The 13,709-nt window shown below is 36.5% G+C and overlaps 1 protein-coding gene across 1 annotated transcript in view; it reads right to left on the reverse strand.

Annotated features, from left to right (window-relative positions):
• COL28A1 (collagen type XXVIII alpha 1 chain) overlaps positions 1-13,709 on the reverse strand; it is a 57,031-nt gene continuing 43,322 nt past the window's right edge. Inside the window, exons 27-36 of the mRNA XM_036406884.2 lie at positions 12,035-12,103; positions 8,168-8,236; positions 6,175-6,255; positions 6,049-6,084; positions 5,832-5,868; positions 4,977-5,531; positions 3,591-3,778; positions 1,469-1,685; positions 846-1,022; positions 1-197 (exon numbers count right to left, since the gene is read on the reverse strand). Of these exons, the coding sequence (XP_036262777.1) occupies positions 853-1,022; positions 1,469-1,685; positions 3,591-3,778; positions 4,977-5,531; positions 5,832-5,868; positions 6,049-6,084; positions 6,175-6,255; positions 8,168-8,236; positions 12,035-12,103 (1,422 nt within the window). The 3' untranslated portion in view covers positions 1-197; positions 846-852. The remainder of the gene's footprint in view (positions 198-845; positions 1,023-1,468; positions 1,686-3,590; positions 3,779-4,976; positions 5,532-5,831; positions 5,869-6,048; positions 6,085-6,174; positions 6,256-8,167; positions 8,237-12,034; positions 12,104-13,709) is intronic.

Raw genomic sequence — 13,709 nt, forward strand, 5'->3', positions numbered from 1 at the left:
CTTCAAGTTATTGCTATGGTGTTGCAGTTAACATACATTATGCAGGAACTTGGCTAATGTGCAGACAGTAGTGAGGAAAGCAATAAAGCACAGCAGTAATAATTTCAAGCTAACACATTATTTTGGATTCTTCTCAGTCAGTTCTTCCTCAGTACACACGAACTTCCAGCTTCAAGAGTTCCCAAGAGAAGTAATTTCTAGAATGAATAAGAAATTGTTTAATCTTCCTGAAAAGTTTTGAAAAACACACTCTGCAGCTCAATAAAATTTTCCTATACTGAAAGTTGAAATAGAGTATTTAATGCAAGTTATTTGGGATAAGTTATATGGCTTTTGTAAAGGCAGTTATGCACTACTGATGAGAAACCTCTCTGAAGGCCATGCCTTGCTCACTAAACAGATGTATCAAAGATAGCCAGTACAGTCTGACTGGATTTCCAAAATGCAAGGTCCCTCCCCAAAGGAAAGTCATAGATTTGAGAGGAACAGCCTTGTAAGTTGTGAAAAGAATAAAACTAAAACTGGGATAAAGAGTCAGTGGAGAGATGTCACTGAAAGATGAATGCCACAGTCTGTCCTACTTAAGATAAGTGATCTAGAGAAGTGAGTAAATAGGGTGGTGACAAAGTTGGAGTTGGTGACAATATTGTGTCCCTCTAAAGTAGTTAAGTATCAGTAGTAAAGTAGTAAAGAAAAGAAGCGACTGCAAGAAATTGCAGAAGGACCTTGTGATATTGACTGTACAAGCTATGAGTTGAAAAGGAAGACTGTGTTTTGATTAATGTAAAATAAAACATAAGCAAGAAAAGAGGTGATTGAGGGAGGACCAGAAGGAGACAACTTACTTATTCATCAATCAACACAGGTTTCTTGACATTCTTTTTCTGTTTCAAATCTATTGTTGGTACCATTACAACCTCCATACCAGAACTGGCCACAAGAATTGCCAGCCTTGTCATAATACCATTTCACCACATAGTTCCAACAATCTCCTGGTTTCATAGGTTCCAAGCACCTTGGATCTGAAAGTGCATCAGTAAAAGTTAGCTTGGATTCTGGGAATAAGTTATGTTATCTTAGAAGTGCCTCCTTCAGTAAGAAAAGCACCCCTTTTGTTTTCTTTCTTGTAGTGCCTGGCCAAATTTCACTTCCATTAATGACTTACCTGAACAGGCCTAAAAAAATAAAGGATTAGTTGGAAGCAAGACTGCCTAAATCCTGATGCAAGAATCAAGCTGCTATTTAAATACTTAAGCATGCAATTGGTACACAAGGGTATCATCTCAGTCCAAAAATCTGTCTCTGACTGTGTGTGATGTCTGTAGACAGAGCACCCAGAAAAACAAAAAGTAATAAAATCTAAATTATATTGGAAGTGGGGTTTGCTCATCTTTTTTTTTTTTTTTTTTTTTTTTTTTTTTGGTACAGACTTGCTACCCAGAACCTGCAGACAGAATTTATTACTCACTTTTTTGGGTTCTTGCGACCTCTGCTTGCCACGCAGCTGGCTGGTGATCTTCAGTAGCAGTTCTACCAACAAAAGGATTGACAGCTGGGCTCAGGGGTCTGATTTCAGACATGTCATAAACTGGGGGAAGTATTGATTGTCTGCGAGGAGAGGCGGTCACGTTGTGGTCCTGAGCAGATGGCAGAGGTTCAGTGTATGTGGATTGCGATGGACTATGCTGCAAAAGGAGTCAAAATCTTAAAATTCTGTCTGGGCATTATACTATGACAAAAAAAAATTAAAAAAACAAGTGATAGAATTATGCAGGAAACTTTTGCTAAGCAACATGTGAAAAAACACTATTAAAAGCAGATTGGTTACTGTGATTTTTTAGTATGGAGCCATAATTTTCTGACCATGAGAACATAATGAAAAGGGAAAGTAATGCCTCTGATTTAGCCACTAAGCTGAATTCATTCAATTTAAGCTAAATTCCAGTCACTACTTAGTCTGCAATACAAATAAAACAAAAAATGGGAGGAATTTTTGGGTAAGTCACTGCTGCTTAACATCTAGTACACTCATTGGGCATGATCTGACATCTTCAATGTCTCCTATTTCTGGTTAACAGCCAGTTGCTAATAATTAGAATTTTAGAATTTACCTTGACAGAAGTGTTAAGCAGTCAACCCCACTCTTCAAATTGCAACTATTATCTAAAGATTTGGCTAATATTTTGGTATATTCAAGAAGATTTGCAAGGTCCCTAGTACAGTATAGTACAAACAACTGCCTTAATCAGACATTGATTACCTACTGAGAGCAGAAAGGAATTTGATACTATTCCATATCTTCCCATTTACAGGCCACCACTGGCAAAGTCAATTTAAGAAAACTCTTCAGTGATTGGAACTCAGTCTAGGTGGAATGTAAAGATGCAGACAATTCATCTAGTCCTTTGAATTTTGCATTTCTTCTCTAGGTCTACAAAAAGATTCTGTTTATTATAGTAATTCAACAGTTTGAAGATTTATCCATAACAACAGCCAGCCAGAACCAAGTGTGTGAGCATCTAATCCTATCTAATATATCTATGAACCTACCTAAGAATCCTTTCTGATTCTTATCACATGTTTTATAAAATCAGCATCTATCTAGGTTTACATTTATTTTTCTTAATAATACAGAATTTCAAAACTGACCCTCAGTGTGTCACAGATCTGTCTAGATGTATTATAAGCCCAAAATCTAAATTAATCACACTTACCAAAGGAGCTCTTATTTATGGAAATATTAATCTAGATTTTGAAAGTGAACTATTTAATTAGGAATGATATTATATAAACAATGTCAAAGGATTAATAGTGGATAATGCATTGGCTCCTCCACAGTAAGACAGTAATATTTAATTAGCTGTAATCTATATTCAATTAATATTTGAATACCAGTATTCAATGGATATAACCAATCTGTTATATCCATTCCATGCAGCTACAGAGGTTTGTAGATCATATATTTTAAACAGTTTATCCATCTGGTTATAAGGGCAAGCAAAGCTCATTTTGTAAAGCTCCAAGTTTTTATCGACTATTTTAGGCAAAGCAATAAAAATGCCCTAAATAGTTGACAAATGTCCTAATTGATGCTCCAACAGTGGCTGAAAAACACTGGACACCTAATAAGGGAGCGAAGGTGATCCACACCTGCAGAAAATATCATCTTTTGCATCAAAGCTCTCCCTGTCCTGTCTGTGTAGCAGCACTGTTTTGGAGGGAAGAACCTCAATGCAGGTCAGGAGAAATTTAAAGCTGGAGAACAAAGAGTAACAAATAAGGACTCCTAGAAGTACAGCCCAATGTGGAAAGTGAAAGAACACCAAAGGCTTAATAACTTGGAAATATGGCTGGGAACAACCTGGAAAGTGTGTGACCATGACAAGAAGGATTTTACTAACTAATCTAATCAGCTTGCATATAAATAAATGTCTTATCTACTGTGCACTTGCCACAATAGAAATGTCAAATGACACGTTATTTGCATATTAAAATGTGAATAAATGGTTAAATAAAGATGGCAAAATATTCAAATTCAAATAAAGACACATATTTTTAAAACATGTGACAACTGTTACTAGTTTACTCACTGGGTTACTAGATCCTTTTGTAGGAAGTATATCAATCTCTGAAGTGGTTGTTTTAGGTAACAGGCTATTAGCATCTTTCCTGGCAATTTCAGGTTCCGGACTTGGAGAAGGAGATAAAATATTGTAATTTCTGGTGTATATTGCAGACTCGTTCTCACAGATTTTTGTGATCAGTTTATTTTCAAGAACTGAAAAGATTAATGAAATAATGACATTTTTAAAGGGTAATGAAAAGAAGTCACAATGATTCAGAACAAGCTTTTAGTGCAGTATTAGTCCTTAAGGTTTAATTACAGTGACTTGTGAAAGACCATCTTCTGTAGTTATATCAAAACACAAATGATAAGTAGTAAAGTAACAGAGTCTCTGAATTATTTTATTTTAGTGACATGCTGTTCTTTTAAGAAAAAACAGATAAAAATACCAAGTCCCTCTAGGAAGTAGAAGTCATAGCAGAAAAGAGAATAACAGTTAAAAAATGAGGGTGAATGAAAGGAAGTGTTTACACATAAGAAAGAAAAAGAAAAACTGGGTGACAGTTTTCTACTTATTTGTAAAACCAAAAAACACCAGGGACTGGGAATATTTTTATGTTGAATGCTGGAGTCTGAGTCAAAGCCTTAAATTTAATCCCAGCGGGAACCAGACCTTAGCTTGGATTTTTGTTAATGCCTTCAATCCAGACTTAACTTCATTTACAATCTCAGCATAGCAAAATAAGTTGATGCTCAGGAAAAGTATAGGCTGGTCTACAGTTAGTCTAGATCAGTGACCCTTTTTTTTTTATGGGTCATTATAGATTTCCCCTGGAAATCTCCTGAATTCACCCGTAGCCACAGATATTTTTCAAGCCACATACATTGAAACATACCATGTCTATCATATCCCATTCCCTTCGTTTGTGGTTTTACCATTTTTTCCCTGAAACTAGGGTGAAAACACAGGTTTCCTTATGGCTTTCAGAAAAAAAAAAGAGAGAAAGAGTCCTTGCAAAAGAAAGTGGAGGGATTCTAAGACTCACAAAACCCAAAAGAAAGAGAGAGTTTGAGATGCTATGTCAAAGTGGATGGAAACCTGCATCTCTCTAGGATGAAACTATGGCCAAGCACAAAAGGACTGTGAAGCAAGGCTGATGCAATCTCTCACAGAAGATGAGTACCCCAAAGAAGACCTGGGCTTAGAAAACTGATGTTAATTGTGGTTTATTGCCTCTGGAAGAGGTAAAAAATTAGGCAAAGGTTTCATTTGGCCAAAGATGATGCGAAACAAGAGCAAGCTTTATCCAAAAGAGAAATAAAAGCTGCCACTCAGCAGGCTGCCTTGCCTGGCCATGGGAGAGGCCAAACATTCTTTCCAGCTTCCTCTTACTGAACTAGTTTCTTTTACCTGAAAGCGTTACGAAGTCGTCTATCTGATAAACATGTTCTTCATCAGGGTCTGTTGCAATGAGCTGCATTTCTTTCAGGAAGTCATCAAAATGAGGATCAGTCCTTTGTACAATCCCAATGACAAAAATCTCAATATTTGTAGCATGGGCCTCTCTTACTATGGTGTCCAGCCGTACTTTATCCCGATTGTCCGCCTGTCCATCCGTTATTACAACAGCCACCTTCCTCACGGCGGGGCGCGCTGCCTGGAATAAGTGGATGGCTTCCTGGATGGCAGAAGCTGTGTATGTGCCTTCTCCTAGGTAGGGCATCTCGTCAACAGCTGATTTCAGGTGCTCCTTGCTGGTGTATTGCTTCAGAGAAGACACCAGGTCCACTCTGTGGCTGAAGTTGATAATGCCAATGCGGGTTGTAGCGTGGTTGGCTGAAACCTTGTCAATGAATGTTTTCATAAAGGTTTTGATAATATTGAAGTTTTCTGGTCCAACACTTTCTGAGCTGTCAATGACGAATACTAGTTCCAGTGGCGTTGTTTTACATTTGATACCACAACCTAGAAGAAAAACCATTTCAGACATTTTATGAGACACAACCTTCAAAAATGAATTGGACTCACATATCAGATTTAGTCAGTTAAAACTCAATTAATGAATTAATTTCTAGTTACTGGTACTGAGCACAGAAACAGATCTGGACCAAATTACTTCAGGTATAGCTCTGCAACATAGTGAGCATTGTTTTCATATCAATAGTATCCTGATACACAAACATGCAGAGGAAAAATCAAGTTCGGTCAATATATATTCACTGTGTTTTATTAGAACTACATTTTTTTCCATACTGGATTGCTTACCACATATTTCATGGATAAGTCTGATAACATCTTCTCTCTGAAAAAGAGTATTCATTTGGTTTGTGTTCTAGTGTTAAGAATGCTGAAATATTTATTTACTTATAATAATGCAGGCAGTGCAATCTCTCATAAACAGCCTCGTGTAAGATCACATAACCTTTAAATAGTTTTCCCAGATAAACTGCTATTGCTTCAAATAATTCATTTACCTACTTACCGAAAGACCAGGTTCACCTTTTCTTCCCCCAGATCCCTAGAAATGTGTAGAGTGAGATACTTAACAAAAGCCAAATTTGCCTAGTTTCTACTCTGTAAATTTAAGTAACATGAAAATGTGTTTTACCTTTGGCCCTGGAGGTCCTGGGTCTCCAATCTCTCCTTTGGCACCTTTGCTCCCTGTATCACCTTTATCTCCATAGTCTCCCTAATTGAAAACAACTGTATTAAATACAGTCATAGCTCCAGTTTTGTTGATTGTCAGAGCTGGAAGGAAGTTTCAATGAGCTTTACAGATAAATTTTCTGGCTCTTTTGGTTGTTTTTTTAATTAATAATTTCTGCTGTATGTATTATAAGGAGAATATCTGAAAGCAGGCTCTCAAGGAAAGCAAAATGGGCAGTAAAAGCATCTTTAAGAAATTTCTGTGAAAAGTTACCTTAGTTCTGGAGGGGGAGTAAAGACATCTGTATGCAAATTGCAAGAATATATAATGTTTGCTGCTCTAAACCAATGTTTATACTGGACCTATGCTAATTTATACTTAAGGAGAGATAACGGCCTCAGATCAGCCACTGTGCTGAAACACACCAGCTCTGCATAAAAGCCAAACAAAAACCTGTGAGCTTTCACAGGACAAATGAAGAGGCATGCTTGGGCTGTTAAATCCATTGGAAAATACAATGATTCACATTTAGAAGTAAATTTGCAGTTTTCCCTTCAACTGACTAGACCTTTTTGACTTCCAAAAAAAAAAGTGAGTGGGTTCTGCATTATGAGACAATTTTCACATAATGCAGGTATGAAATATTGTACATAAGATTCAGCTTCTAAATTAGACCCTTTTTTCAAGAAGAAAATTGTGCAGGACAGATTTTCTTCTTTTCTCTGGAAATTACTAGCCAGCTTACATTTCACTTGAAATTTTAAAGCTTATGAATTTATCTAGATTACTGTCCATTTTGATGTTATTCCTCATCATTGCCCAGCCAAGGGAATCACACAGGTAACTCCTGTGTTATAGCCTTCACTGATGATTGTTACCAGTTTTAAAGTATCTTTTTGACTTTATGAGTCTGATTCTGATCTTATTCAAAGTGGTGTAAATCTGAAAATTGTAAACAGCTTCTCCACAGCATTAAGAAACCCAGTTTCAACTAAGTAAGGTGTTGGAAGAGAGTTCTTATTCTATTTCACAAAATCATAATGTCCAGCAAAGGATTTTACTTTCCATTACCTGTCCATGAATTGAATCTAACATCACCAAAGTTAATGTCAGCATTAATAACAACAGGAAAGCAAATATGATTTGCTGGCTGTGATGGTGTTGCTACTTTCTTACTCTTAAATATACTAAAACCTGATCTTTTTGGTACATATACAAAACCTGCTGAACTAAACCATTCCTTATCATCTGTGTCAAGTATCCTATATTAATAGCAAACAAAAAAGTGAGTATTTGGAGAGATTTACATTGGGTCACAAAGATTAGTCAATATGCAAGATGAATATGACTATTAGTGAAAATATTCCAGTTACTATTATTAGATTGTGGCATTTGGAATGTGAGTGAAAATAGAACTAGGAGGCAGGAATTTGAATCTGTGTGAAAGAGCTTGATATTCACATGAAAGCTCCCAAACTGTTAGATGTGAATTAAAGTGTAGGAAATTCTCACAATTTTTATAACAACCAGGAAGTTATTCAGCAAGGAAAGATTCGAGCTTGGGCTTCAATCATTGTAGAAAAAACCAAGTCAAGTAAAGCAAAGCCAATAAATGATGTTAATCATAAAGTAATTCCTTCCTTTTTTTGTCAGGCAAATAAAAGGACATTTTTAATACCTGAAAAATATGAAAAATAAATGAATGCATAATTTTAATAACTTAGAATTATTCTCCTGCTAATGGGTATGACCTCATTCTAGATCCTACCTTATAATCTGATGCTTAATGACTATTAGGATTTTCACAGCTGACAATGAGTAGTAGGTATGTACCATGCTAGCTCTATAAGGTAATGTCTTTGTTTTCTGTTTCTCTTCAAAGACCTGTCACATCAAATAACCAATAAAGGAAGAAAACCCCCTTCTCTTTCCTTACTGCAACCATAGGATTTACCTTTTGTCCAGGAAGGCCAGTTCCTACTGATCCCTTTGGTCCAGGAAAACCTTTGCTTCCTTTTTCTCCCTGAACAAAATATGAAACTTTTGTTTAACTGAAAATTAATGTAAAATCTCTGCTGTTTCTATTCACTTTTACATATATGTACTATGCGATGAAGCATACAATTTTCAAGACAAAAGTGATCTAAGGTTGGAGAAATAAGCAATTGGCTATAATTCAGAACACACAATAAGAATCTTATAAAGTATATAATGAAGAATTTATTCCTGATTAATTAAATGAAAATTTGCCATTCCACCGGAAAAGATGAAAGACAAAACTAGCTTTTCAGAGGCTCATCCTGTCTAGAAGCAGTAAAATGTGGTCCAAACCAAAGTTTCTCTAGAAATACACATTCATGAGCTCTCCAGGGCAGACTCTTTTTTCTGATCTTAAGTAAATGAGAAGACATCTCTACTATGCACAGCGTGGAAAGCAAAACATCTTTCTGCTGAAAATTCAATAGACAGTATCTGTCCCGTTACAAAGCTCAAAATTCTTTATAAGGATTGCTACCCATACCCTGCTGCATGTACTTAGACTTAAAAAGCACATCCATGTGTGGGCCCACAACGCTATAAAACACAGCTGTTATATATACACAGAAAATTCTTCATAGCTTCTGGCTTCCAGAAACTTTCTTGCTTTATTTAATAGGGTAACAAATATTTTTTATAGATCAACTGCTGTATGCATTTTAAACACGGCTAGAAGTGATTATATTTCCTGGTACATAAATGCTTCACAAAAATTCACATTACATACGTAATTCGCATAAAGCAGTGCCTGATGAAGATACCAAAACCAGTTCCAGAGAATGTCAATGAGATCAGGAGCAGTTACCACACATATCAAACCTAACTATGATCTTTCTGCTATCATCTTTTTAATGCTTGTATTGGTGCTCACAAAAGGGTCTAAAGGTCAGTCTATTATTGCTTATAATGGACAGAGAAATACAAAAGTATTTCCAAGTTTATCCAGCCTTCACCTAAGGTGCACCAGTGCAGCAGGACTGATCACTGACTATTCCTGCTGTGCTGGATAGGGGTTTATGGATTTCTGCAGGCAGAGAAACAGCTGCACACTGCACACTTAGCCAACCTTCTCTTCCTTGTACCGAGGGCTCCCAGCTCCCATGAGCTGGGAATTCACCAGGAGTTAGGTAATGAGATGCAGCTCCTCGAAGACACAGTGCATGACAAGTCATGTCCATGGATGGTTTTCCCTGTTCAAATTCCAGATCTGACAGAGATCCTGCTGAGATGACAGCTTCTGCTTGCACTGGAGCACTGCTTTCACAGCCCTGCCCTGTGAGTATCTCTTGGTCCACTGGCCCCAACCTTGGGGAATGAAATGCTCTGCTTGCCACCAGGGCTAGGCTATCCCTGACCTGCTAACCAGTAGCCTCTTGCCTCTGGAAGCAGAACTTCCTCTCTCCCCAGTTTCTTACAGAAGCAGCAGTTCAGATAGTATTAGGTAGATGCTAGAGACTGAAAAACAGTGGGTGTATCAAATTCCATAGCTGATCCACTAGGGGGATTTCCTGTAAATAGGAAATACTCCTAACGTGATGGGATGCTCAAGGCAATTTATTTTGCACTGTTATAGGAACTCACAGTGGCTATTTAATCTAATTTCCTTTAAGTCACTTTTTAGCAGGGTTGAGCTTCTCAGAGCCCTCATTTAGGTATTAATGCAAATGGCTTTTAAACACAGTGAAACAGTGTGCCAGTTTGTTTCAAGGGTTGCTGTTCAGCACTGGGACAGTCTCTCCTTTCCACTCACCATCCCACAGCTTCCTGGTTAACTCCTCTGCAGAGCACATACATATGAACCAAAATGAGGATATGCTGTGTATTCCAGTGGTCCTTCACTAGTAATAAATGTCAGACCCAACAAAATGGTAGATTTCTTGCTGCCATTTGTTACTGCCCATTTGACATTGTTATGATGGTGTTCAGGCAATGAAATCTGAATGGGACCTACTGTTCTAAGTAAACTCATACCCAGACAGCTGATATTTCTCACAAGCACACATGTGAGTTTCATCCTTTAAAACATCAACCACAGAATCAAATCCTCCTTCCTCTACTTGTGCAACAAGGATCAATCAACATTAGAAGGGTTTATCACAGATTCTATAACTTAGTAAAACCCAAGAAGCTATTTAAAAATATTTATGGCTTTGACAGTTTAATTCACGTACATAATAAATTCAAACCTGACCACCAGTATTACCAAAATGAACTGAATGCAGATCTAAGAATGTCTAGACTGTGGTTTTGAAAGGGAACCAAGCATTAAAAAAAACCACTGTGAATATAGCTGTCAACATAAAGTAACTTGAAAACCAACTCATTTTTGGCATTCCATTCTTACCATATGCAGACCAAGATCTCTCTCTTTATATAAAAAAAATATTTGGAGTGATATTGGTAGCTAAAGTGCAAGATCAGAGTAACTTTATTCTGATGAAGAGTGGCCAAAAAGAATGAAGTTTGATATGTGAAGAAATAGAAGGATAAACAGACAGACAAAAGTCCACACGCATTAGTGTGTGGAGGACACTAGCACTAGCAGAGCAAGACAATTGCAAAAGTTGCTCAGAAATAAGCTGTTCCTAAGAATTATATAAAAATAATTATAATTTTTAAAACCAATTGTTAAGAAAATAGAAATGGCAAGACTGATCGTACCTACACAAGCCATGGAATACTACAAAAACAACAGGAGCTGAGTGTGATCCATCATATCATTACAGTTTTGTTTTCAAACCCAAAGACATTTCATAAACAGGACACATTACTATTCAACATCCCTAAATTTCACAGCCTTGTATTATAAACATGCCTTTGTTTGATGGTGTGTCAGTGAACTGGCGAGTCATGAACAAAATAAATTCTGAAGGAATCTGTGCTTTTCTGGTAAAGCTTATATGAAATAATTCCACAATGGACCAAAGAAAGATTATCCTCTGAATCATTTTGCAAACAATATACATTTTCATAAATTTGTTTGTTTGCTTCAGAATGTCACTATTTTCCAATGAAGACCTGTTTGCCAGTGAAAACATTCTCTGATGTTTTTGGTATCTACAGCCAAAATCACAGTATGATATCTAACCAAACTAGAACATTGACCCTTTTACTAAATCACTGGTGGTTGACCACTTAGAGTTGGAGACCTGAGCACAATACTCTTGATCCAGGGAAATATTTAATCATATGCTCAATTTTAAGCACATTGATTTAAGGAAAACTGGAGAAACTTGGGTTGTTCTCCACTGGAGCCTCCAGTTTTAATAAATTTTTCCATACATATATGATAAGGCAATTTAACTATTGAATGCTCAGAATATGTTTATGTTTCTCCTTTTAAGGAGACAACTCGTGGCTGGAACTGGGTGACTAAAAACCCAATTAAGAGTATGTGGGTGACTGCCTCATTTCATTTATATTCCGACATGTGTTTAACTTACTTTGCCACAGTACGTCTCTGTTACTGCCTTTTATAAGTGCAACCCAGAGAAAACTATGGATCTAAGTGAATCAATAAGATGTGGCAGAGATAAGCCTTTTGTCTCCAGGTAAAATATATTTTTAATAACTAGAACAATAGGAGAGCAATTGGATCCAAACAATACTGAAAATCCAGCAAATAAAGAAAATATTGCATATCTTATTAATACAAAAATTAAGTGTAAAATTAATATTTCCAGGAGTTCACTGATTTGGTGGCAAAGACAGAAAGAAGATAATGAATCTCTTTAAGAAACAGTTTGGGAAGAAACTCAACAGATATCACATTAACCTGAATTACCTTGTCTCCTTGTATGCTGATGCCAGGGGGGCCAGGGGGACCAGGCAAGCCATCACGTCCCATAATACCCTATAACAGTCAGCAAAAAAAAGCAAGAAAAGAATGACTGGGAGGTAAACTCCTGGTAACACTAAGGAAATAATCCCAAAGTCACCGCAAGCAAAAGAAGTTAAACCAGGTCAAGGATTCTAGGTCTGATTCTTCTTTGGTTTATGGTTTCTTACTGTGGGTCTTAGTAATTATCCTTGGCAAATTCTCAGGAAAGCAAAGGAACAATTAATTTGAAAATAATTAAAGAATAAAATTTACTCATGGCACAGAGTGATATTTTCCTCATTTTTCCCTGCATAGAAGACAACAGAAACCATGTTAACAGAACAGCTTCATGCAGTCACAAAAGAGAGGCACAACAGCAGAGGCACAAAGGACCAGAGCTGTAAAACCTAGTGTAAGTAAATCTGCCAGGTATTTTAGCTAGTTCTTTGGCACTGTGGGCATATGCCAAGCCCCTGAGGTGCCACAGTTCTAGGAGCACCAGTCATTCAGAAAATCCTAAGTGGGAAGGGATGACAGAAAAGCCAAAGCAGCATGTGCTGATTTCTATCAACACAATCAAAGCCAGGTAGAGCCCTTGTGTTTGTAGGCAGGCTAATCTAACATTTCAAAGTGACCAAGTGAAGTATATCTTTCTGATTACATCAAAACTAAATGATTGATTTTCCTTTTTCTAAAAATTTATTTTTAATTGAAAAAATTTTCAAAATTTGATCAAGCTTCATAAAAGTTTCTGTCAAACTCAGCTTGGACTTTTGATTACTGTCTTATAATAAATAATCACTGTGCTCCAGTACAGTAAGTGGAAATCATTCAGTGGTATCTATATTACCTAGATTTTGTATATGTTGAATATTTAGGCCGAAGTACAAGAAAACTTGGTCATCATGAAATATAAATTTATAGTTCTAAATATTTAACTTCTAGATGTTAGTGATGTTTGAAAAGTCACCATTATCATCTGTGGAGACAAAAAGTTTGTCACAAGTTTTCACAAAATCTCTTGCAAAAAATACTATTCATACATATATATTTATTACACACATGTATACATATACATATGCATATACATATACATATGCATATATATATATAGATCATCTCAACCACAAAGCCTTCTCTTTGCCCAGCTGAACAATCTCAGTTCTCTCAGCAATCCCTTTCCTTCTCACAGGCTTTGTGGAAAGAGCACATAATGTCACACTAGGATTTTGACACTCAGTCCAAACTTACTCTTTTCAAGCAGGCTAAGCAAGGTAAAATCAGACCCATCCTGAAAAAGTACTCATGCCCTGTTGTTTATTGCATATCTGGAGTTATAATAGCAATGTTTCTTCATTCGGATACTAGTTTATACAAAATGGCACTGGAGGGTCCTGTTACTCTCTGCTATTGTGGAAAAAGTTACAAAGGTGTATCCTAAATTATCAGAAAGTGGGAAAATATACACAATGTTTCTCCTCATTGCCTTTGTAAAAAAATTGATAGAGAAACCTGTAATAAAGAAATCCAGGCAAGTACTGAATTTTTTTTCTTATCAGTATGTCTTTTTAAAATTGTAAATCACTTTAGTGATGGAAGAAAAAATTGCCCAGATGTTGCATGCTGGTTGCTTATGGAA

Source organism: Molothrus ater, chromosome 1 (assembly GCF_012460135.2).
Source record: "Molothrus ater isolate BHLD 08-10-18 breed brown headed cowbird chromosome 1, BPBGC_Mater_1.1, whole genome shotgun sequence".
Lineage (NCBI taxonomy): Eukaryota > Metazoa > Chordata > Aves > Passeriformes > Icteridae > Molothrus > Molothrus ater.